We start from the raw sequence: 24,381 nt of genomic DNA, 5'->3' as shown, positions 1-24,381 counted from the left end.
AAATAATCATTGCATCGATGTTATAATTTACAAATGAAGAAACGAGCACCTGTCAGTTGTGTGATATATTTTTGGAACAGTGCGAATGTTGGAACAGTGCGAACGTTGATTTTCTTGAATCCCGATTAAGCGCGATCCCGCTTTTTTTTCGCGATGACATTTTATGGATCTCAACGATCCCGTTATAATGAGGCCACACAGTACTTATTATCATTATCAAGTATTATGTGCTGTACATAATTGTATTTGCTATACTTTACTTTTATATGACTGGCAGCGCTATGACATCACGAGGCGATAGGAATTTTTCAGATCCATTTTAATCTTATGGGACCACCGCCGTATATGCGGTCTGTCGTTGGCCGAAATGTCGTAATGCAGCGCATGACTGTATATGTCTTACCTATAATTCCAGCAATCTCTGTGTGTCTGTGACCGCTGTTTCTCGACAACCACTGGTCTGATCTAATTGAAACTTGCCCGGTATATTGCTGGGGACCTGTGGATGTGTTTTTTCAAAGTTTGATATTAATCGGACAAGTGGTTCCCAAGTTATGGCCATTTATTTACCAAACCAATGACAGGACACGGTGCTATGATGTCACGATTGACGTCAGAAATCATTTTTTTGCACATACGGCCACGCACGTACGGGCCCGTACTTGTATATACATACATATATATATATATATATATATATATATATATATATATATATATATATATATGTACATATGTATGAATATATATGTTATACTTATATATACATTCATATGCATGTATATATATATATATATATATATATATATATATATATATATATATATATATATATATATATATATATATATATCTTCTTCTTCTTCTTCTTTCGGCTGCTCCCGTTCGGGGTCGCCACAGCGGATCATCCGTATGATCCGCATAGTGATTTGGCACAAGTTTTACACCGGATGCCCTTCCTGACGCAACCCTGGTCGCCTCTTACGACACAGGGATATGGTACACCTATTTTAACCGGGGTATACACCGGCCCAGTATACTGGTACTCATTTCGCCGACCTCGGAAGGATGACAGGCTGAGTCAACCCTCTGGTGTATTAATTCAGTGGCCCAACGGGGCTTGAACTCAGGACCTTTTGGATCCCAAGCTGCTGCCCTAACCACTGCGCCAACACCAGGCTATATATATATATATATATATATATATATATATATATATATATATATATATATATATATATATATATATATATATATATATATATATAACACAAGAGCTGTGACCTCAAGAGAAAAATAAAAATGTACATTAGAAACAGTGATGAAATGTGCAAGAAAGAATGCGTGAAAACTTACACGGCTGTTGGCAGACTCGTACATGTCACCCTCCACTTTGCGAGCGTACGCCACCAAGTTTCCCATGCGTCGATCCCTGAGTGCCGCAGGGTCTGGCGTAGGGAAGATTGCTTGCACCCTGCCGAACAGGCAGCCCCAGTCAGTGCCGACGCTCAGTCTGAAAAGCCACCGACGGAGAGCCACTGCCTGAAAGGGCTTCGGCAGGGCATCAAAGCCCGCCACCAAGCAATCAGGGGTTTGGGGACAGTGTGCTTGTTTGTGAAAGGTGGGTTGTTTGTGACCACCTTGCCCAAATGAGTGGAAGGGTAGAGGCAAGGTGGTCACAAACAAACCACCTTCATCTCTCATCTTTCCGCTTACAAACTTCCCAACGCTCTCAGGGTTTTAAAGAGATTAACTCACATTGGTACAGCAGAGAACAGCAACCGAGCAACACCATCAGTGCCTTGTTGTGACGCAAAATGAAAATAGCTTTCATAAAACCAAGACAGAGATTTGCTGAAGCCTCAAAAGCAAACAATACAATAAACAGACATAAGCAGAGGTCCATGTAGAAGTGCTCACAGCTTGCTGACGAGGTGGTTCCGAAGATCTTGCGTAACATGCTCATGCCATGCCTTGCGCACGCCTGTGCTTGGAGCCGCTGTTGCTGCCGACGTGGACAAAGCTCCCTGAGTTCCATCAGCAGCCATCGGACTGGGGGATCCAAAGGAACATCGGTCACTGATCAGTGAAGGGTGAGTGAGCATTTCAACACTTCAAACACACCTCATTGAAAAAATAAAAATGCACAATTTGCCATAATTACGAGCCGAGCAATTTACAGGTCATATTTTGGAGCATCACACACATGAATTCCCCAAAAAACGAACATGCTCCCTTTCACAGGAACAAAATAAACAATGTTTCATTTCTGACAGTCCAATGTGTTTGCAACACAGTTTTATTAATCTTTGTGCTCCAGCGTGGCAGTGTTAATAGTGCAAAAATCACATGAACACAAAGATAATCAACAATAAATATTGTTGCGAATTCGCGCCCGCCGGCGTGCGAGCGGCCACGTAACTCGAATCGCGGCACGTCGCCCACCGGACGGACAATTCTGTCGTGACCCTCTCGGACTAACGCCGGGAACTAGTCACGGGTGGGCCTTTCGGGCTCACCACGATCGTGCCAATCGGCCCCCCGCGTGGGATAGGGTTGTTCGCCAAATTCGACCTACCTAAGTACCCACACGGAGGGTAGACCGGGCGATCGCACCTCGCCGCAGGTCGAGTCCGGACACGGACCACTTAAGCGACCCGTTCCGTACTTTCGGGATAACCGAGCGGTGTTATAGTCGGCCTCGACGGTTCCGATTAATTATCGGGCGTATTTAGCCCACTACCAACCCTTTACGTGAAGCAAGATGGAGATTCAATTAAAGAAAAGACGAAGCGAAACGGGAAAAACACTTCAACATAATGCACATTTATTCCGGGGCACACGGACAGCATACATATACAATTACAACAATTATGCACCAAAAGCAAATGTTACAAAAGAAAAACTACAATGCAGATCTACTACCAACTACGCGAGCACACGGCAACACTTACACAGTTTTACTTTACAGACGGCGCCGACAACACATTTACTCAAAAGCAAAAGAAAAGGGCCACCCTCAACGACAAGGGGACAGACGGGGCCTGTGGGCCGCGAGACCGGGTGGAGCCTACCATGTCTTGTGATGAGCCGGAAATGTGGCGGCGGTGCCCCGACTCCGCGCTCCTTCGCGGGTTTCGTTGGCACTGCTTGGAGTGGGGTGGGAACGGGGCCCCCTTTTCGCACTATCTCAGCGTGGGGTGGGGAAGGGGGGAATTGTTGATGCTCTGGGGAAAGAGGATAGCTGGCTTGCTTGGGTCCCGCGACAAGCGACTCCACTGCGACCTCGACCGCGCTCCCGGCTTCCCCTCTCTGCAGCTCCCCGACAGACTCCGAACCCCGACAGACTCCGACCTCCGACAGACTGACTCTCCTCCAGACCCGACTTGACTGCTGCTGCCACACTCTGCCGCTGCCACACTTCTACAACTCGCCTTGACTCTTCTCCAACTCCCTTGACCGAAAAACTCTGCCTCTGCCACACTTCTCCAACTCGCCCGAGCCCAAAAACTGACTAAATTCGCCCCGCGCTCGGCGCTTTATAGTGGTGTAGGAGATCCCATATGCAAATTTCTGGATCAGAACGAGCTCGGGGGTGGAGCCACGCTCGCTCATTGGACGGAGAAAAAGGGGCGTGAATCTCCCCTGATCCTCGAATTTGCATATATCGATTCTACTCCGACACGCCTGGAGGCGGGGCCAAATCGCCCCGCGCTTGCTGATTGGACGGATCAGAAGTGGGCGTGTATCATTCCTAATCCGACTTCTCCTCGAAAAGGCTGCTTTTTGCACCTGCGGCTCGGCGCGCGTCCCGCACGAGGCCAGGACAGCCTGATGCTCGGTGCCCACAAGCGGTGCGGGAATGGCCGCAGAAGGAGAGGCGAAGGTGGTGGAGGGTCCAAAGTGCTGGTCCATGGCCACGGTGACGCTTGGAATGGTGGTGATGCGATGCTTGCGGGAGCGAGTTGTGAAGGTAAAGGTCGTGGCTGTTGGCATTGTTGTTGTGAAGCGGCGTTGCGGTTGGTGGTTGTTGTGTGATGGCGGTTGAGACGTGGTTGGTTCAAAATAAAGATAGAACAGAAAAACGGCTATCTTAAAGGGTCGCAGCCTGAATGAATCACATTTATTTCCTCTAAACAACGGGTTTGGGGCTAACTACACATGTACTTACAGAGATACCTCACCTACTTGACCTGAATGGTGGTTTGCGAATTTCCTCAACCGCAACAATACGTTTGATCCCAGGCTCTTCCACGAACTTCGACAATGTATATAAAAATAACATAAAATAAAAACCATCGCTTTTTGGCACAACACGAGTTTGGAGTTTTGGGACTTTGTTTTGGGAGTTTAGGGACTTCAGGTTCTCGCTGGCCTGCTCATTGGGCAATAACTCATGCATGCAATTAACAGCTCGTTCAGGGCATAGCCTCGCTAGTCCGATACAGTGGTTCTGCTCTCCAGCGGCTCCTCTCCGGTGGCTCTGCCCTGCACCCCGGCAGCTCCGCTTGTCCACCAAAGCACTTCCTGTTTAATGGGGCCAGCGCAGCCGTGCTTTTAGGTCCTTCCCACTCAGCCGTGGTCTCATTTCATTGGTTCCTTAGCTCATTGAATCTTCGAGTGTCTTCCAGAATTATCCACCACAAGTGATAGGATGCTACCCTTTCTTGAACAATCAATACTTTCCATATGTGTGCTGTGTGAGCACACAATTCTGTAATGCTCATGTAATGTGTTGATTAAATTAAGGGTTTTCAAAATGGAAAGAAAGGAATTTATCCAATTCGTTGGTCATTTGCACACGCTGAATTGTTACACCTCTGCCACCGAAGGTGAAGGAGGTTATGTTTTCACCCCTTTGTGTCTGCTGCTCTGTTTTTGTACAGAATATCTCGAAAAGTTGTGGACGGATCCGGATGAAATTTTGTGGACAAGTTCGGTGTGTGACAAGGACGAACTGATTAGATTTTGGTGAAGATCCAGATCCGGTACCGGATACTGGAATTTTTGAAAGCAATTCTTCACCATTGAGGGATAGGGCCCAAAACGATAAATATAGCACGATATCTCAAAAAATTGTACACGGATTCGGATTAAACTTGGTGGACATGTGTGACAAGGAAGAATTGTTTCAATTTTGGTGAAGATCCGGATCCAACAACTCGAATTTTTGAAGTGATTCGTCACCATTGAGCGTTAAGGCTCAAAAACGATATATAGCACGATATCAAAAATGTATTGGGCCATATATGTTTTCATGGATCAGTCATGACAGGGCAGAGGTGCATACGCTCTACCAAGTGCCCTTATATTTTATGGTATGGAATTAGCAGGGTGATTATGTGGGATATACGAGAGAGTGACTCTGTGGTGAAAGGGTGATGGTTTCGGCTATTGACTAAAGGGGGTGGGGGGGGGGGTTGGTTTCTGAGGGGAAGGTGTGAGGTGGAGAATGGGAGATTAAATAACAAAGGATGTGAGATGGAGGAGCAAAGGGGTGATTTTAGGTTAAGCGAGAGAGGTTTCCCATGGGGGTTGCAGGGTCTGAGAGGCGGAGGGTGGGGGGGATGTGTGCATAACAGGGAATCACAGTATGAAGAGTGAAGACGTTACGAGAAATTAGAGGTTCGGGCCGAGGAGCGAAGCGTGGCGGGGGTACGGAATACAGGATAGAAAGATTAAAAGGGGAAGACCTAGCTAAACCAGCATAACACATTTACATTTGTCTCCCATCCCTCGAGACAACGGGCAGGAAATCTATTCTGCACACAAATTAATAAAATAACTAATTCTGGGAACGACGATGTGTCTGAAGGCTTGGAGGGGTCAATTTCCATGGCCGCAACAAAATAAATCGTATTTGCCAAGCTTACTCTTAACGTACAGTATCTTGCTATGGACAGGTCCGTGCCAGAGAGAATGAGATTCTCCCTGCAGCTCGGCTATCTATAGTTACCTGTGTCCCCATCCCACCCCTGTAACCCCTTTTTCTATGAAGACATTCACGAGTGTGCCTGGTGTTGGCTTAATGGTTAGGGGTGGTGGGCTTCGGATCCGAGGATCCTGAGTTCAAATCCCGCTCAGCTGTTGAATTAATACCAGGTGAGGTTGACTCTGCCTGTCATCCTTCCCAGGTCGGCAATATGAGTGCCAGCTTGCTGGTATCCTGCGTCGGAGTGGCGACCCGTCCAGGATTGTGTCCAATAGCCCAGGAGACTGCTTCGGCAGCATCAACGCTCTGCACAGATTATGGTCCCAATGGATGGATGGATCTACGAGTGACGCAACCCAATCATTTGAAATTTTAAATTTAATATTGACAAAATATGCACGTAAACTGTTGGGAGTTTTTTGGGGGAATTTTAAAACTTTCCTTTTAGTGGACTTTTTCAGGAATTTGGCTCAAAAAGACCAAAATTTAGCGAATTTATGAATTTTTTGACACGGGGGATTTGTATAATAAATAATAATCTATCTATATGTAATGGAGCAAGTGTATCTATGTCCAGCCACTGACGGCACCTTTTATAGCAATTATCCATGTTTATATTCCTGTTGGAGCACAATAAAATACATTATATGCATGTTGGTAGTACCCAGGTTAGGTCAAGGGCAAAAAATAATAATAATAATAATAATAATAATAATAATAATAATAATAATAATAATAACAACAAAAATTCACCCCCGTTGTGGGGATGGCTTACGTCCAGGATTGTGCACATATTTGCTTAATGCACGTATCAGATTTTATTCTTTGTTTTGCCGATACAGAGCTGTCAGTTGCCTCCACACTACCCAAATAAAAGGCATGTGTCAGAACAACGTATCACATGCTTGGAACCAGCAGCGACAAAAAAAAAAATCCACAAAATCAGTGGTGACTTCTTATGATTTTTGCCCGATCTCCATAAAATTTTGCATAAATGTTGAAAGTACGCAGTCAAGTCATGGGCACAGACCCATCCCCGTGAGGGGGGATGGGGGGGGGTGGGGAGATGATTGACAATTTTTCCTGTACACGTACCACAGTGCAAGTGGTTTTCTGAGACAGAGGGATGTGTAAGACAGAGGGATTCACATGTGTAAGCAGACAGAGGGATTATTAGCCATGACACAAAATATATGTTCCTCTCCTCCCCCACTATCCCCACCCTCCCTGGTGTTCACGGACGTGTGTGTGTGTGTGTGTGTGTGTGTGTGTGTGTGTGTGTGTGTGTGTGTGTGTGTGTGTGTGTGTGTGTGTGTGTGTGTGTGTGTGTGTGTGTGTGTGTGTGTGTGTGTGTGTGTGTTTTCATTTGCCACGCTACTGTTCCTACAGTTCTTGGCTGATTACTTCCAGACTTGTTACATGGGATCAGCATGACCCCAATTAGTGCAGAGGGGTGTTTTATTGTTGCTGGTGGTTTTGGAGGGAAGGAGCGGAGGGGGGGGGGGACGCAAATTCTCCATGTAAATGTGTATCATGTAGCGCCGCCTCCAGGTGGGGGAAGGTATTACAAGTCTCTACCATTCACAGTGCAGTATTCCTGTTCCCACGTTTTAAAGTGCTGTGAGGTGTTTTGCATTATTAGTAGTAGGTATGTTTTTGCTTTATGCATGATTGCATGTATCAGATTTTATTCTTTGTTTTGCCTCGACAGAGCTGTCAGTTGCCTCTACACTGCCCAAATAAAAGGTGCCCTTATAATTTTAATATAAATAAAATAAAATAAAATTTTAATATAAATATAAATAAAAAAGGTGCCCAAATAAAAGGCATGTGTCAGAAAAACGTATCACATGCTTGGAACAAGATCACCCATAAGGCGGGCACTCTGCTCGTGATAATAATGAATGGCAAGTGGAAGACGCAAAATGTGATGAGAGAATTCACTAATTGTTGTGCTTATTTAGTTCATGTGAAATGTCAAAAAGTTCATTTCAAACTCATGATTTTGTCAAAAACATCATGACACACACGGCCCCCCTTTTTTTTGCCCCCCGCTGAACTTGGTTTGAAATGGGGGCTTTGCGCACACACATAAAATTTTGTAAATCTGGGCTAGCCACTTAACTTCGTTTCGTAAGATTACTAAAACCACGGGGCAACGACATTTTATGTATTTTTCTCCTCGTTTCAACAAGAACTGAATTACTTTTCAAGCGAGCAATTGCAAGAAGGCGATTTTAAACTTTGGTTGAGTTCACATGGTACAGACTACAAATGCTGCAAATACAGGTATCTAAGACCAGTTACAACCCCAATTGAACTCATCACAAAAGTTTTAAACAACCCATTGACAAGTGGGTGAAATATTTTTCTCAATGCTGTACCCAAGGGTAGTATAAAATGTACCACAGGCAGGTAAACACTGTTATAGCCATGCGACCGGTCCAGGAATGACAAAATCACGTCAGCCATTAACTAGCCACCAGGCGGGTTTGACATCCCCAAACCAAAGTTACAGGCCTTAAATCCCAATACCTCGTCAGGGGGGGGGGGGCATTAAGCCAATCGGGGGTGTTGTGCTCGCACGGTGCACCAGTCAGATGTATAACGGAGTGGCTGGTTATGACGCACAGGACGTTACTTTGATGAGCGCTAGTCGCTTTAACCCAATTATGCACGCTAAGGGTGCCTGACTAAGTCAAGCACATGTACAGCAAGAATAGAGGCCAGGCAGAGTAACAGTTCATGGATTGCAATAAAATTGAAAGCCACAGCAAATAAGCAATATTCCACCAAATTACCCATTACGTGATTCCCACACATAATTCCTCAACAACGAGTTGGACCTGTTCACTCATTCGACAGAAGACAAGTGGGGGAAAGCACAAGACAGATGACCTGGGCGCCAAGCTCAGCAGAGCCCGCCGCATCCCTCAAAGAAGTTTGTGTGGGGCCAAAGACCTGTGATGCCGAAAGGTGCCATGCAACCTCACACCTTCCCCTCCCATGCGACCGCATGGTGAGAGGAAATCTCGTTCTGGTCTTCATTTCTGATGATTCGGGCACGAGGTTGACGTCAGCGACAGCCGACGCCTCAAAGGTAGTCCTATGCTCCTCACAACAGTGATGAGGCCCCAACCAGCAGCGGTTACTACAGTGCACACTGCACAGTCTGGGCCACGACCTCGCTAGACCAAGCAGCAGCTTTCCACTTTTTCAGTACCAATGTCCACAGACTGACCAGCAGCCACTGAAGCAGCAGCAGTAACCCATGAAGCAGCGACAGGCTCAACGTTGAAAGGCGACCCACACTCAGGCGAACAAGAAGCTCCAAATTCACCAACTCCCATCTCCTTTTTAAACATCCACTCTGGCCGCGAGACACAACCCCAGCCTGTTCTTGATCCTCAAATCTGCATATGGCTCCCTACCAATTGGTTACACAGTTCGGGGGAGGGGTGTGAGTCTTCTGTCTCAGTCATTTGGGGCTGCAAAACTGGTCTGAACTGCTTCGATGTTGTTAAAAGTGTTGTATGGCTGATCTAAGGGAAATCACGAAAGACAGATGCGAGAAAAGAACACGCAATATAAAAAGGGAAACTGGGATTGGGAATACACTGAGGGAGGGAAAGGGACGGTCTATCAAATCCACTCGAAACGCATATATATTGCATGAATAGTAAGTACGTCATTCTAATGCAAACATGTACTAAGAAATAAGTAGGTTTACTCTTTAATCCAAACAGTTTTATCCCCGAGGCCCATTCCCACAACACGCATTCCATTTCTGAAAATAAAAGATTTAAAAAGGATTAAACCATGTTTTTGGCAAGTTCCTTGCTCTACAGATAGCACACAAACTGTACAGTTCACAGCTTCAGTAAAAAAGAGACAATACTTGACATAAAGAGATTGTTAAAATTATGGCCCTCATAAAAAAAGGCCATTAAATCAGATTATGCATCTGATCCCCATGAAAATTAAACATTGGCACGCATTGCAAAAAAACAATGTCGCGGAACTTTTTGTTGCCTTCCTGAATCCCTTCCAAGCTCAAATATCAATTTCATATTTTGATCATTCAGTATGAAAAGGTAAGAACGAGACAAGTGCACAAGTCACATCCTCATAAATCAGTGACAGCTCACCTTTGGACCATGATACTAGGATCTTGCATCACACCTCCAGGTTGGCTCGCTGTTGATAAGCCCACGGGACCTCCGGGTATGTTCGGCATTTGTCCTTGGCCTGCAAAGTGACCAGTGACCCGTTCAGATTCAGCTCTGATGTTGATAAGGTGCAAGCATCATTAAATTACAATTCTAAAGCATGGTGCGAATATAATCACTGCGCTTTAATAGTTCACCAATCCGATCCCAAAAAAAAAGAGAGATTAACAAGAACAACAACAAAGGATAAGTAAGATCATGCATACATACCATGACCATGTATACCTGTCCAGGGTTCTCTGTTACAAGTCCATTTCTTGGGTCCTGGCTCTCTACTCATCTCCAAACTATCAAGTTTCCTGACTTGAGAACACTATTCCAAACAAACTACATCCAGTCATGCTCTATTCTGTATTCTTTCAACAGACCGACTCACTGACACCACCTGTTGAATCCATTGTCCATCCATCCATAACTGCCTATTCACCATGCTTTCGATCCACTTCCATTTGTCAGACGTTTCCTTGGTCTGCTGTCCCGAGTCTTTAGCTCTTCTGTCCACACATAATGACATCAACACCCCCTTCCACCCCACAAAAAAGATGATCATAATGATCAGAAACTTGAACCCCACGTAGTAATTCACAATTTTCCCAATGTCTGTTGTGTGGATCATACATATTGGAGGGTCTCTATGAATCAAAAAGAGAAAAGAAAGTCACTAATACGGCACTTTCAAAATGACTTATTCCACCCCAGAATGACAGGCATGCATGCGCAGGCACACCAGAAAATGTTGGTGTTCAAGGCATCATACGTTCAATACACTGTGTCAGAAATAAGTATAGTAACTTAAAATGGCTCATGAAGCTTTTGAAATAAGCTGAAAATACTTGGAAAAGCACTGAGAGAAAGGGCTGTGCCTCTGCACAAAGAAAAACTTGGATAACTTTCTCAGCTCACTGAACGGGCAGTTGCTCGTATTGCAAACTCCCGACCATGTGGATCAGTGCAAGCCCCAAGTGAACAGTCGTGTGCTACACAAACTCCTGGCAGATCACTATCAATGCATGAACTGAGTATCTGGATTAGGTGCTTCTGAATACTGATGGAAGGACATATCTGGAGCTTGAGAATACACAGGGGAAGTGAAAAATTATATTTACTATCAATCATGTTTGTGGGAACTGTGAGGGCTGTTAGAAAAACAAGGGAATTCCTGAGGCATGATATTTCTGCTGATATTATTTGATGTCCATATGTATGACATTGAGGGAAATGCATAGCAGCCCCGCCCCCATCAGGCTGATTAACAGTCGTACAGTCCCGCCCACCCCTCGGATCCCAACCTATTCTTTTACAAAGGAATATAGTTTTGCGTAAGTTTCGTGGAATCCTTTCAAGCGATTAAAATTACAATACCAAAGGATGATGCACGAGGTAAAACTCTGTCGGATGGTACCAGAATCATTGCCATTGATCGAGGCAGCTCGGAAATATGTCTGAAAAAAAATATTATGATTATTATTATTGTTGTTAAGAACAAGAAGATGAATTCCTGGGTTTGACCGATCTCGTTTTTTTTCTTTTATTCCCCCCCTCCCCCCCTCCCCCCCCCCCATGGTCTGGAAAACTGAAAAGTGATCCCTGCTTTGACAATCAGCTGAACGAACCAATTAGGTTCTCATATGTAGCCAATTAGCAACTTTTCAGAGAAGGTACTCCAACTTCAGTTTTGTATGTAGCACATTCGGTGACCACTTTTTCCCATGCCATCCTTTCATAAAGAGCACTAGCACACTCTGAAAAGAATGAATGAACATTAATGTGTCGTTTGATAATGTCGGAATGACGAGTAAAAAAAAAAAAGGCTCCACCATGCTGTGATCTCAATATCAGTCTCTTCGCATTCGCATTTAGCATTTGAAGAGGGGTGGAAAGTCACACATTTTGCACACTCTGCAAACCCTGGCTCTTGTCAGTATGAAGATGCTAGCACGATGTCCTGGTTACTGTCCTTGTTTGCCTTTATCCAATGCATCATCATTGCAAACACCCAACTAATATTATGGTACGAGGGCACCCTAGGTTATACATGCAGATGCATCTTGCATGGCAAACGCTTCGAGGAATGCCCACTTTCGACTGGGGCGATAGGAATAAAACAAATTGTTGGAAGTAAATGTATATGCCACAATCTGAATTTTAAGACCGTTAATTATGCCAATTAATTTTGTTGACACACAAACCGTCCTTTCAGTTACATAGATTAAAGGCAAACATACAAAATAAGCAAATGTCAGAAAACAAATGTGCCATTGACAAAGAAAAGAAAATTTTAGAGAAACGAAGGTTTGAAAATTGTTGAAAGAGCACATCCATTTTGACTTGGAGTGGCATGTCAGATGGATAAGCTAATTTTCTCAACTATCTATTCCTGCAATCATACCAAAATACGTGTGTTTGCCTGTCTGTTCGTTTATAGATTTTAAAACGGCTTGGCCGATCTCCACCAAATTTTGCAGACGTGTTAAGGGTAACCATGGTCAGGTCATGGACACAAAATAATTCCACCCTCTCCACCCCCACAAGTGTGGGTGGACAATTTGCGACTGGCCTGTGAACCTGTTCACTGACTCCTGCCAGAGGGAGTGGTTATTACTAGCCACGGGCACAAAGTGAATTTGCCCCACAACCCCCCTCTACTGTCACCCGTCCCAAGCCGCACACCTGCAGGAGCGGGCATTTTTTCTCAACAAAGTAAAAGCAGGTTTCCAGAAATAAAACTTTCTGCAACACTCACAATTTACAAAGTATAATCGATATGCAGCATAGCCAAAAAAGGACAAATGACCTGCAAGTGAATTCCAATAACAACTCTTACAGTTCCTTTAGTGAGGCGGTGAAATGGGGAGGGCGGGCTCTTGGACAAGGGGGGAGGGAGGGGAGGAAGTGGGAGTGGTAGGGGGAGATCCCACGTTTCTGGTACAAAGCCAGTCAGCCGGTGGGCATACCCACATGCATGCTTTCACGAGTGTTAGTCAAACGAACCACTCCAAAGACAATTATGTGTTTGGCTGGAGTGGAACGCCTGCCAAACAGTAACGCAGGTGTCCCAAGGTAAGCTCAAGGACAACTAAAACCTCCCGTGGAGCAGGAGGTGGAAAACTCACTTCATCTCCATTTTAATTCAGACTACAGACCGTGAAAGTGTGATCTCGTGATCATTGTGACTTTTAAGCAAGGTGTGTCAGACACATTACTACAGAGATAACTGGCTTGTGGCGGCCAAGTGTACATGGGGGAACTCGCGTTTTTATCCTTCAATACGGTTCTTCCAAACATTGGAAAGCTGAATTCTCCAACCACCACTCCTCAGTGCAAGATATCACGAGTTCCGACACCAGGTGTGTGCATTCATGTGAGCAGTGAGCAGCACGAAGCTACCCTCTTTAGGATTATAGCTGAACACCGCCCAGTCAGCATCCTTCCTTGTGCTCGCGATAGTTTTTATTTTGTGCCCCAAAATGTTTTCCAAATAACCAAAAAAAGGTTACAGGTATACATAAGTGGAAAGATCTATAACCTGATTTGAAAGTAATGCAATTAAAGGCAACCAAGTAACCACCTGGTTGGTTATTTGACAAAAAAAAAAAAAAAAAAATCAGACAGCCATTATGATAAACCTTTTCATTCAGAAGGCTGTAATATTTTCGATGAGTGACAGCACAACAGTTCAAGATTGAGGACAGGAACAAATGCACGAGAACGATTCAAAAAATTGTTTCACAGTACAATTTCATAGCTCAAGGCTCATGCTGCACAGACTGGCATTCAGGACTGTGGCTTTGAGCATCTGGATCACATCCATGTAGAGCTTCCACCTGGTCTGTTGTCCAGTGGCTATTATCGGTTTCAACATTTGAAGTCTTATCTACGTGGAAACTGATTCGCTGACGAGTAACTGGCTGAAGCAGTCAGGATGTGGCTGAAGGAGGAATCTGAAAGCATATTTTACTGGCAGGAACGGCTTTAAGGGCAAATGGAGCAAGTGCACCGAGTGCATCATTGTGAGTAACTCGCTCCCTATTCTTTTCTCAACGTCCGATTTATAGACACAACCTGTTTTGGTGAATTCCCAACTTATGTGACAAGTTTCATAAATATCTTAAAGGCAAGGCCCTTGAAATACTCTGCCATGCAAATAGGAATAAGATACTTACTCATTGGGTTAATGCCACGAGGTTGAGCCTGTTGCTGGGGAACTTGCGACGGGGTGTTTTGGTAGGGTATACCCAGAGCAGCGTACGCACGCTGCATGGAGCTGGGATCGATGGCACTCGGGGGTGTGAGTGACGGAGCACTCGGCTGACCTGTCGTTCCCGTGTTCACAGGCCCCGTTGATGTCAATGAGGGCCCAGGAAGCAATGCTGAAACAAATAATACGGGATCAAATTTAAGCAAAACATTTCTCTCCGTCATCACACGCATTCGACCTTCAAAGTCATCAATAAAAACTGCTTTAACTTCATTTACTATTGGTACTGAAAATCTATTAGTTTGTTTAAAGAGACGGAAATGGGGATAAAGACATTCTTTGTGTGTTTGTTGCCCAGGCTATGTATACAACTGCAATACAAGTTGAGATATATCTCAGCCTGTGAGTGACGTAGGAGCCCTCAAGAACCGAAGAGCAACTTGCTTCTACTATGGCTGTCATTACCAAGTCAGAAGTCATGTACGCTTAATGATTAAAACAAAATAATAAAATGCTTAAAGGTAAAGACTCCAAAGTGTTGACGTTTCGGGCCTTATCCTTCAACAGGGCAAAAGAGGGTAAGGCCCAAAATGTCAGCACCTTGTGATCTTTTACAGCAGAGAATTTTAACCAATGTATTGTCACGTTTTTATTTTCTTGTGCCACCAATGAAGACAATGAGTTATTTTCTGGAACGAACGACATTTGTACTAAGTGATGAGTCATCTAATCTATATCCGATTCCCAGTCAAACGATAAACTGTCACCCTTGTGCTTTGCAGGCCAAGAGGACAGTGCATCAGCGAGTGCGTTGTCCCTCGGAGGAATCGTTCAGCTGGCTGTCTCACATGCTCGGTGAGCAATGCGTTAAAGACATCATGTTGCCTTCCAAAGGTATTAGGCCATTGTGTTCTGGTACAATACTTCTCCAAAAATTCCAAATTCCTGCCCTCATGTACAGAGAGAGGCAATGCATCAGTGGCACAGCAAAGCCTCAGTAATGGTACAACCAGCGGGTCAAATTAATGATCAAATTCCGCTCAATACGGGAGTGAATAAATACAAGTTATGCATTCAAAGAAAGCTTTTGTCGAGCTGAAAACGAATGAAAGAAGGTGAAGTTGGCAGATGACACTTCCTCCTCTCAACTCCTCTGACCTCCTCTCCCCATGGAACAGTTTGTAGGCGAAATCACCCAACAAGTGTTGAGGAGTTGTCACACCTTTAAATAACTTGTCACCCTTTAAACTTGTTTGCAAAGTTGCTTAAACAATCACAAATCACAGCATGAAAAACATTCTATTATCAAAGTTCCTCATAAAATAATTTTTCCAACTAACAAATAATTCTGTAAAATTTGATAAACATGCACCTCATCCAACAAAATTAACACTCCACTTCAATATGGCTTTTGTTGGCAAACCGTTTGGTGAATGCATACTGGAACGATATTAAATTTCAAATTTAGCCCGCTGGCTGCAGCATTGGTGAGGTGTGGCTGTGCAGATGATGTGGTCAAGTATCGCGTACAACCCAATTCCAGTGAAGCATCAGGATGATAGTTCATCGTCCAATGATGAATCAAACCCAGACGACACAGCTCAAAGGCAGGTGTGTAACCGCAGAGCTATTCTGTCAGCCCAGGGAACACTAAGAGGTGAATATCCCAGAAATAAACATGAAGCTGTTAATATAGGTGGTGCAAAGGTGGAAATTGTCAACAAATTCAAACACCTGGGCAATGTTATTGTTAACAAGCTAACTTTTGATGAAAATACTGATGCTGTGTATTAAAATAAATGAATAAATCGATTAATCAACACAAAGGTTGTCATCTTCGCAGGAAGTTGAATTAATTTGATGTGAGCTCGTGGGTGACGTAGATGTCAACAAATTCCTTGCTGATCGGTGTTTTATTATTTAATTTGATTTATTGGTGGAGTTATCTATATGTGCGGAATAAGTCAAGACCGAGAAAGGTCATTACACTGGCATTAAAAGTGGGTGAACATTTAATCTGAATGGAGTCTTCATATCTACGAGCGTTGAAAAGGAAGACGATGCATGCATGCACTGAAAGGCATTTCTTGAAAGGTCTTTTTGAAGAAAAACAAACAATCCCTCAGTGAGACATTTTCACTCTATGCTTATTGAGAAGAACATTTTTCAAAAGTAATTTACACCGCATGCAATTCGAGTCTTAAATTTAATTTATTAGCCATTTTGTTGTTTTGTCCATCTTCCATATTTTACTTGCTATTCTTATTGATTTTGATGATTTATATATTGCTTTTGATTTACTGTGTCACTCAAGAGGAATTTCCTTGGATATGGGACAATAATGATTATCATTACTATTAAGCCTATCAATGAGCCTCAGAGGCCAGTGTGCAAGGAAAACGTTGCCTTGCACTTGAACACATAAACTCATAACCAACTAAGAGACATTTTCATCCATACTAGTTTCACAGTAAAGTCACAACTTGCATGAATTGCTCACAGATAACTTTCCTGTTGTTCCCAATTCCAGAAGAAAACATCTAAAATCCATTTTGAAAGAAGGGCTCATCGATGCGATCTCCCCCAATATGACTTCGTAACATTAGCTCGATTCAAGCACAACACATACAAGAGAAATTGTGGAGCAACTCATATGTTCGCTTGCGTGTAATGACGTGTATGCCAGTCAAATCCAAGAGCTATGTGAGGGACAGTTTGATCATTTACTGATTGCGGCAAAAAAATGTCAAAAGGCACAATCCTTGTGGCAACCGTGTCTCCTCAAGTGGGGACGCAACAGTGCATCTCATATGATGTTACATGAAATGGTACTCCAAGACTGGGGGAGTCAAAGTAAAGTGCCTTTAAAAAGGCACAGGAAGCTTTATGGTGGTGCAGAGAAGCGAGACTGAAAAAAAAAAGGGAGTGAAGGGGAGCATAGGAAGGACAAGGGAGAGCAGGGGGGGGGGTGTACGACGAGAGGAAGAAAAAGGAGATCAGGAGATAGGAGGAAGTGAGAGGGAGAGCGGGGGGGGGGAAATAAATAAATGAAGCATGTACAAAGCTCAAAGAGCTGTGTGTGGGGAGAGGGTAGAAAGGAAGAGGGAATAAAAATAATAAGCACATAGTGCTTCATAAACCAAACAGGTTACATGACAGAATAACCAAAGTACAAACCAGAAATCAAAACTGACCCTGCAACCACCCCCAATCCCTAATTGCCAGGCATGTTTTCGCATCAGAATAAAATGTACATCTTCCCTCATTTCATCAGGATTCAAACCCAACCCTCCTGCAACAGATCATGTACAGCACCAAGGTATTTTAACATTTCTGAGTGTCTTTTATAAAGTGATGTGTGTTGGCCTCGAGTAGAGCAGCAGCAGTGGAAATTAATATTGATTATTTAAAATAATAATAAAAAAGTGGAGGGAGGTGTGGGGGAGAGAACAATATTAAAACTATGATTGTGATTATTCGGACCCAAGTAAGAGTCATGGTGTTTCACATGAGCAACACACATTGCTGATTGCGCTTGTCTCCAGCATTCTTGAGCGGCAGACACACAGGGCAGTCCGGCCGCGTGCAGTTTTTCCAGTGGGAAATGATCTGCCGTGATGAGGCACAATGAGCAACTGTGGGGGGCAGTAGAAGGGAAGAGGAGGAGGAAATAAAAGCACAGAATTGGAAAAACATAAGATGAGCTTGTGGTGTTTAATCAATTTGTACAGTGAAAGCTCAATTCGCTGGACTTCGGAGAGCCGGTATTGGCAGCAAGCCAGAAAGGGTCATGGTTGGGGTGGGGGAGTACAGTGGTCAAAATAATACACTTTAACAAAGCCCAGCATGCCGTGCACTACGTCATCCGTTCACCATAGAAGTGGCCCGTATTGCTCGTGCTGTATTTAGTGCATGTGAAATGCACAAAAGAAACATGCCAAAGGAATTGAAGAGAACTCTTGGTGGCAATTCACACAAAGGAATCCCAAGGACATCCCTCAATTCGGCCACAAAATAAGAAAATTTTTGAGAAACCAAATGAAGATGCAAGTAAATCCACAATATACGACGCAAAAATATACCGAGGCGATCTCCAAAATAATAAACAGGAGATGCCCGAAAATGTTACCGCGGAGGAGGCTCAGCGACTACTTGCCAATGGGTGCAAGGATATTGTGGAGGGTTAACACATGAGGAATGAAGGTACACTTTGTAAAGCAGGCCAAAATCCCTGCCAGTCAGCCTCAGCCTATTTGAAAGAACATACTTTAATCTGCTACGCCAAATTTCTGACTGAAGACATGCAGATATTATTTATTTGTGTGATTTGTTGCAAAGACGGAAACCCCAATATCTGCAATTGGCCGATCCCCACAGAGCCCAGTGAAGTCAGGCTTTACCAATACATGTGCAACAACAATCGAGAGCACATGTTAAATAAAGGCATTACAAAGTGTTGCAAACGAGAACAAAAGTTGTTGGTCCATTAGGACGGACGGACGGACGGACGGAAGGACACGGACACGGACACGGACACGGACACGGACACGGACACGGACACGGACACGGACACGGACACACACACACACACACACACACACACACACACACACACACACACACACACACACACACACACACACAATTTGATGCAGGTGGAGGCCATTCGGCCCATCATGCTTGCGTCACATCAACACCGCACCAATTTACCAACACCAGATCAAAACAAGAAAAGTGCAAAAAAAAATTGTTTTAGGAATTTTGTGTATTTTTTGTAGTTTATTATTGGTTCACGAGTCAGTAAGTGACCACTATATTCGTTATGGGTGTGTGTCTGTCTATCTGTCCCCGAGCATAGCTCCATGGGTTTTTATCCGATCCTGATAAAATTTGGGTGGGAGGTTTATATCATGATCTAGTTGTGTTTTCCTGAGAATGGCCATGCTGCACCCATTACGGGCGGAGCCACGCCCCAAAACGTGTTTTTAGGGGGTAGCCGGTTTCAAGTTACATCTTCTCCGAGGGGGTTTGTCGAATCTGGCAGGGGTTTCGGTATTTCGTTAGCCCAATGGCACCTGCATAGCCCCACGGAGCTCGATTTTTCATCCCAAGGTCAAGGTCACAAGGTCACGAACTTAGAAAATGTCAAAAAAAATCAATAAATTGGTCATCGAGCTCCTAGGGTTTTCAACTGTTTCGAATGAAAGTTGGTATGCAAGTAGTGCTCTTCGATTACGACAACTTTCATCATTTACATTTTTCCCAATTCCCACCATAAAAAAATAGAAAAGGCAAACTACGTTTAGGATTTCGCAATTCGTGGTCGATTTGTAGTGCTCTTCAATTACTACAACTTTGATCATTTACGTTTTTCCCGATTCCGCCAGTTTGCCCATGGCATCCCCTCGTAGGTCAAAAAATAAAAAGGCGAACCGTGTACATTGCTCGTGAACGATCGCAGTCTCCAGACTTGTAATAATAATTATCCCGCCCCCCCCCCCCCCCCGGAGGGACGGAGCGGGATATTGTAATCATCCAGTTTGTTTGTCTGTTTGTCTGTCTGTCTGTTAGCAACTTTACGGCAAAACGGCTTTAGCAAACACTATCAAATTTAATCCACAGGTGGGCAATGAACCTTGGACGACCCCATTAACTTTTGGGTCCAATTGGACCAAAGGTCAAGGTCAAGGTCAAGGTCACGACAAGATCAAAATCGTTTTTCGCTCATAACTTCGTCAAAAATGATCTGATTTACTTCAAACTAAGCTTATAATGAACCTTATTCTATTTGTCACTTATAATTCTACCCATTCTTATAGTGAAAAATGCATATTTGTGAAGATCGGTAGGGTCCGAAGTTTTGGGGGTCATGGTCATCGGTCAAAATTACAAATTTTCCATTATAAATCAAAAAAGGTTAGGAATATGCATGTTCACTATGGAAGACATATATCAAGTCCTTTATTGGCTTTCATTTGACACCCTGACCTTTGACCTTACGTGGCCTTGAAAGGTCAAAATCATGTTACGGTCATAACTTTGTCAAAAATGGTTTAATTGACTTCAAACTAAGACTAAAATATTCCTTATTCTATTCTTTATAATCAACATTCAGGTTAAGGATGTATCAAATTTAAATTTGATCCCCAAAATAACTTTATGCCTTAAATGGGCGGGATTTGTTGTGCCTGGCACCACTTGTTATTATTATTTTTATTAATACTTTCCAGGGGAGGGGGCATGGGGGTAGATGGTCTTGGGTAAAAAAAAAACAACACCCATTGCCAAGAGCCCACAATGCTCCGTATACATGCACACAATCACCCATCAATGCTCAAGCTACCGAAAAGTCCCTTCAACATCCCTATTGGTTCACGAGTTAGTAAGTGACCACTGTATTTGTTATGGATGTGTGTCTGTCTGTCTGTCTGTCCCGAGCATAGCTCCGATCTTGCTAAAATTAGGGTGCGAGGTTTGCATCATGATCTAGTTGTGTTTTCCGGAGAATGGGCATGCTAGGCCCATTATGGGCAGAGCCACGCCCAAAAAACGTGTTTTTAGGGGGTAGCCGATTTCAAGTTACATCTTCTCCGAGGGGATTTGTCGAATCTGGCAGGGGTTTCAGTATTTCGTTAGCCCAATGGCACCTTCATAGCTCGATTTTTCATTTTCGTCCCAAGGTCAAGGTCACAAGGTCACGAACTTAGAAAATGTCAAAAAAAAACAAACAATAAATTGGGCATCGAGCTCCTAGGGTTTTCAACTGTTTCGAATAAAAGTTGGTATGCAAGTTGTGCTCTTTGAGTGCTACAACTTTCATCATTTACGTTTTTCCCGATTCCCTCCAGTTTGCCTGTGGCGTCCCCTCGAAGGTCAAAAAATAAAAAAGGCGAACCGTGTACATTGCTCGTGAACCATCGTCGTCTCCAGACTTGTTCTAATTTAAACCGATCTACTTTTTCTGCTGCCACGACCTTTCCAGGGAGGCCATTCCATGCATTAACTACTCTGAGTAAAAGACCCCTGCCTTGCTACCATCTTAACTCTCCTCTTCTTTTTTCGCAGGCCATGGCCTCTGGTCCTATCACTGTCTACTCTGCTGAATAATTCATCTGCACTTATTTTATCTTTACCTTTCATTATCTTAAACATCTTGAACATATCTCCTCGTAACCACCTCCTTTCTAGTGTATAAAGCCGTCTCCCTCAGCCGCTCCTCATAGTTGAGTCTAGCTTGGCCTGGAATCAATCTAGTAGCCCTGCGCTGAACCCTCTCTATGGCAGCTACGTCCTTCCTAAGTTGTGGTGATCAAAACTGCACACAATATTCTTGATGTGGCTCTCACCAAATTCCTGCACAATGTTAAAACTACCCTCTTTTGATTTATAATTGATCCCCCTCCGAATACAACCTTCTTCTTCTTGCGTATGACAGCTTGGCTGCCGCGTAGCAATCATTTTGTTGGGGCATGACTATGCCGCTGATGCTGTGCCCCTATACCAGTACAATGGTTCTCATTTCACCCACCTCAGAAGGGTGACATGCTCAGTCAACCCCTACAAAGTTGAAGCAAAATGCCTGTTAAATAAGACTGCCATCTCACCTTCATCGTTAATCACTCTCCCGGTGCTATTCCTCAATGGGCCCAAACTGGTCCTCACCTTTTCTTTTCCCTTGATAAACTTAAAGAATGCCTTGCTATTATGTTTAATATTCTTAGCCATGTCCTTCTCACACTCTCTTTTGGCTTGTCAAGTTATTTTCTTAACTTGCCTCTGTTTACTCCGATCATGATACAAATCTAACTCCAGTCGTAATTTTAAACCTAATAAATGCCTTCTGCTTCTCCTTAATAGCATTCCTTATCTCATTGCTCAACCACCCTCTACTTCTAGTTTTACACCTCATTGGAATGTACTAACTCTGTACTCCACACATTTGCTCCTTAAAGGTTTCCCATTTCTCTGATGCTGATTGTCTTCTTGTTAGCCTCTCCAAATCTACATTACCCAACTCTCTCCTTCCCCTCAAGGTTTGCCTTCCTAAAATCGAAGTCTTACCCTTAACAGTCTTTGCGCATACAATGTTATGGTCACTTGATCCGAAACGCTCCCTGACCTCCACCTCCTCCACCATATCGGGAGGCTCATTTTCCTGACGCTGATCCTGCTCACCAGATTCTCTCAGCGAGGGAGCTCGTGAGTGGAGGAGGCCAATGGGCTGACCATGTGCCTCGTGGTTGCAACAGGTTGATCAGCATCTCGGGGAGACGGAGATGGGCCAGGCGTCTGCCTGGAGGATGGCCGGACGGAGGCCCCTGGAGTGCCGGAGGAGAGTGGACACAGCGACGCGCTGCTCCGGCGAATGCTCCCATACCAGACTTAAAAGGAAGTCCAACACTGCACTCCCCCTCGTGGGCTTATCTACAAAATGAGTTAAAATCAATCCTGGACTGAATCTCAGAAATCCTCATCTGCTCTGTCCTTTCCCTGTTCCAAGACCCAATCTATCCCTGGCAAGTTAAAATCCCCCATAATCAATACTCTTCCCTTACCACATGCCCTTTTGAATTCTTCATGTACTCCTCCTTCCTCCTCTGCCTTCACACCCAGAGTCCAATAAACGCATCCTACAATTACCTTACTGTTTTTACAATCTCTAATCTCTATCTAGACAAAATCCTCCACATATATTCCTTCCTTAATGTCACCCCTTTCTCTTGATGCAATGCTGTATTTTACCCAGATTGTGGTGACTCCTCCGATTATCTCCTTCCTATAACACCGATGCACCTTGTAACCTTCAAATCCTGTCATCCAAATTACTCTCCTATTTAAACCATGTCTCACTCACGGCAACTATATCATACTCCTCGCTATCCACATTGGCCTCAAGTCATCCATCTTATTATTTAAACTTCTGGCATTGGTATGGAATATGTTTAACTTTTCCCTTCCTGAAATTCTATTTTCTTGCCTGGCCTAACTAATCATAATAATTACATCATCAGTTCCTTCTTTAATACCTTCTCCACCCTCCACTGACCTAAAAAAGCCTGAATTCCTTCCTCAATTCCCACTGCAAACCTTGCTGCCCCCTTTCTATTTAACATATGGCCATAATTGTGGAAACACTCCCTTTGTCCCTGAAATGATTCCCACTGCTTCTTTAATGTAAAACCTTCCTTCCGACACCATTCTTCCAGCCATTGGTTGACGTCTATTGCTCTGCTTATAATTTCTTTACCATTTTCTAACCTTGGGAGAATCCCAGAAAACATTACCTCACAACCCTTTGCTTTCAGCTGCTTATCCAATATCCTGTGTATTTTTCCAAACCTCTGAGTAAATTTTCCTGACATCATTCGCACCTAGGTGTACCACAACCAACTTCTTCCTGCCATGACTCGATACAATATCGTTTACCCTTCCTTCAATGTCCCTAACTCCTGCTCCTTCAAAACTGCACAGAATTCAATGTCTACGATCCTTCCTGCAGAATGAAGAATCTACATATTTAATTGTCTCATCATGCACAAAAACTGTCTCACAGACATCATCACTCCCAATCTCTATTGCTGTACCCTCACCACTGCCTGCACTCACTGCACTCTTCCTACTGCCTGCTGCCTCACCACTGCCTGTACCTCTCCACTACCAGCACTCGCAGCCTCACCACTGCCTGTACTCGCTGTCTCAACGAACACTCTGGGAACCGGTACAAATACCGCCAACACCAGCTCACATACGACAGACGGAGCCTCGCTCTCCAGTGCAGCACCGGACCCGCACACCAGCAGTCCTAACTCGCTCCCACCACGAACAGGCTCGCCCGTCATCCCACACGTCACAGTCTCAGACACCTGGCTCACCGGCTCAAGTTCAGCTGCCTGCACATATCTCAGAGCCGGCACCGCATCGCACCCTGTCGATCTCCCTGTCGATGCCAGAAGAACCCCTGCCCGGTCCAACCGTAAACCCGCAACTACTGCACCGCACACGAGAGAGCCGATACTACCCCT

General features: G+C 44.1%; 1 protein-coding gene across 8 annotated transcripts in view; it reads right to left on the bottom strand.

The window, feature by feature from the left end:
• Positions 1–24,381, bottom strand: part of LOC147009852 (CREB-binding protein-like) — a 321,503-nt gene that overhangs the window by 208,002 nt on the left and 89,120 nt on the right. For 5 of the 8 annotated variants that reach the window (XM_085861662.1, XM_085861657.1, XM_085861660.1 and 2 more), the window contains 5 exons: positions 17,881–17,994; positions 14,325–14,531; positions 10,081–10,180; positions 1,921–2,052; positions 1,357–1,513 (listed from right to left, as the gene is read on the bottom strand). In XM_085861662.1, coding sequence (XP_085717788.1) covers positions 1,357–1,513; positions 1,921–2,052; positions 10,081–10,180; positions 14,325–14,531; positions 17,881–17,994 — 710 coding nt within the window. The remainder of the gene's footprint in view (positions 1–1,356; positions 1,514–1,920; positions 2,053–10,080; positions 10,181–14,324; positions 14,532–17,880; positions 17,995–24,381) is intronic. The other 3 variants (XM_085861659.1, XM_085861663.1, XM_085861664.1) reach the window with 1 other exon arrangement.

The sequence above is a fragment of the Eptatretus burgeri genome, chromosome 17, assembly GCF_056783735.1.
Source record: "Eptatretus burgeri isolate ZD-2024b chromosome 17, Ebu_testis_v1, whole genome shotgun sequence".
Lineage (NCBI taxonomy): Eukaryota > Metazoa > Chordata > Myxini > Myxiniformes > Myxinidae > Eptatretus > Eptatretus burgeri.
Note: the sequence above shows the minus strand (reverse complement) of the source record. Positions and strands in the feature narration are given on the sequence as shown.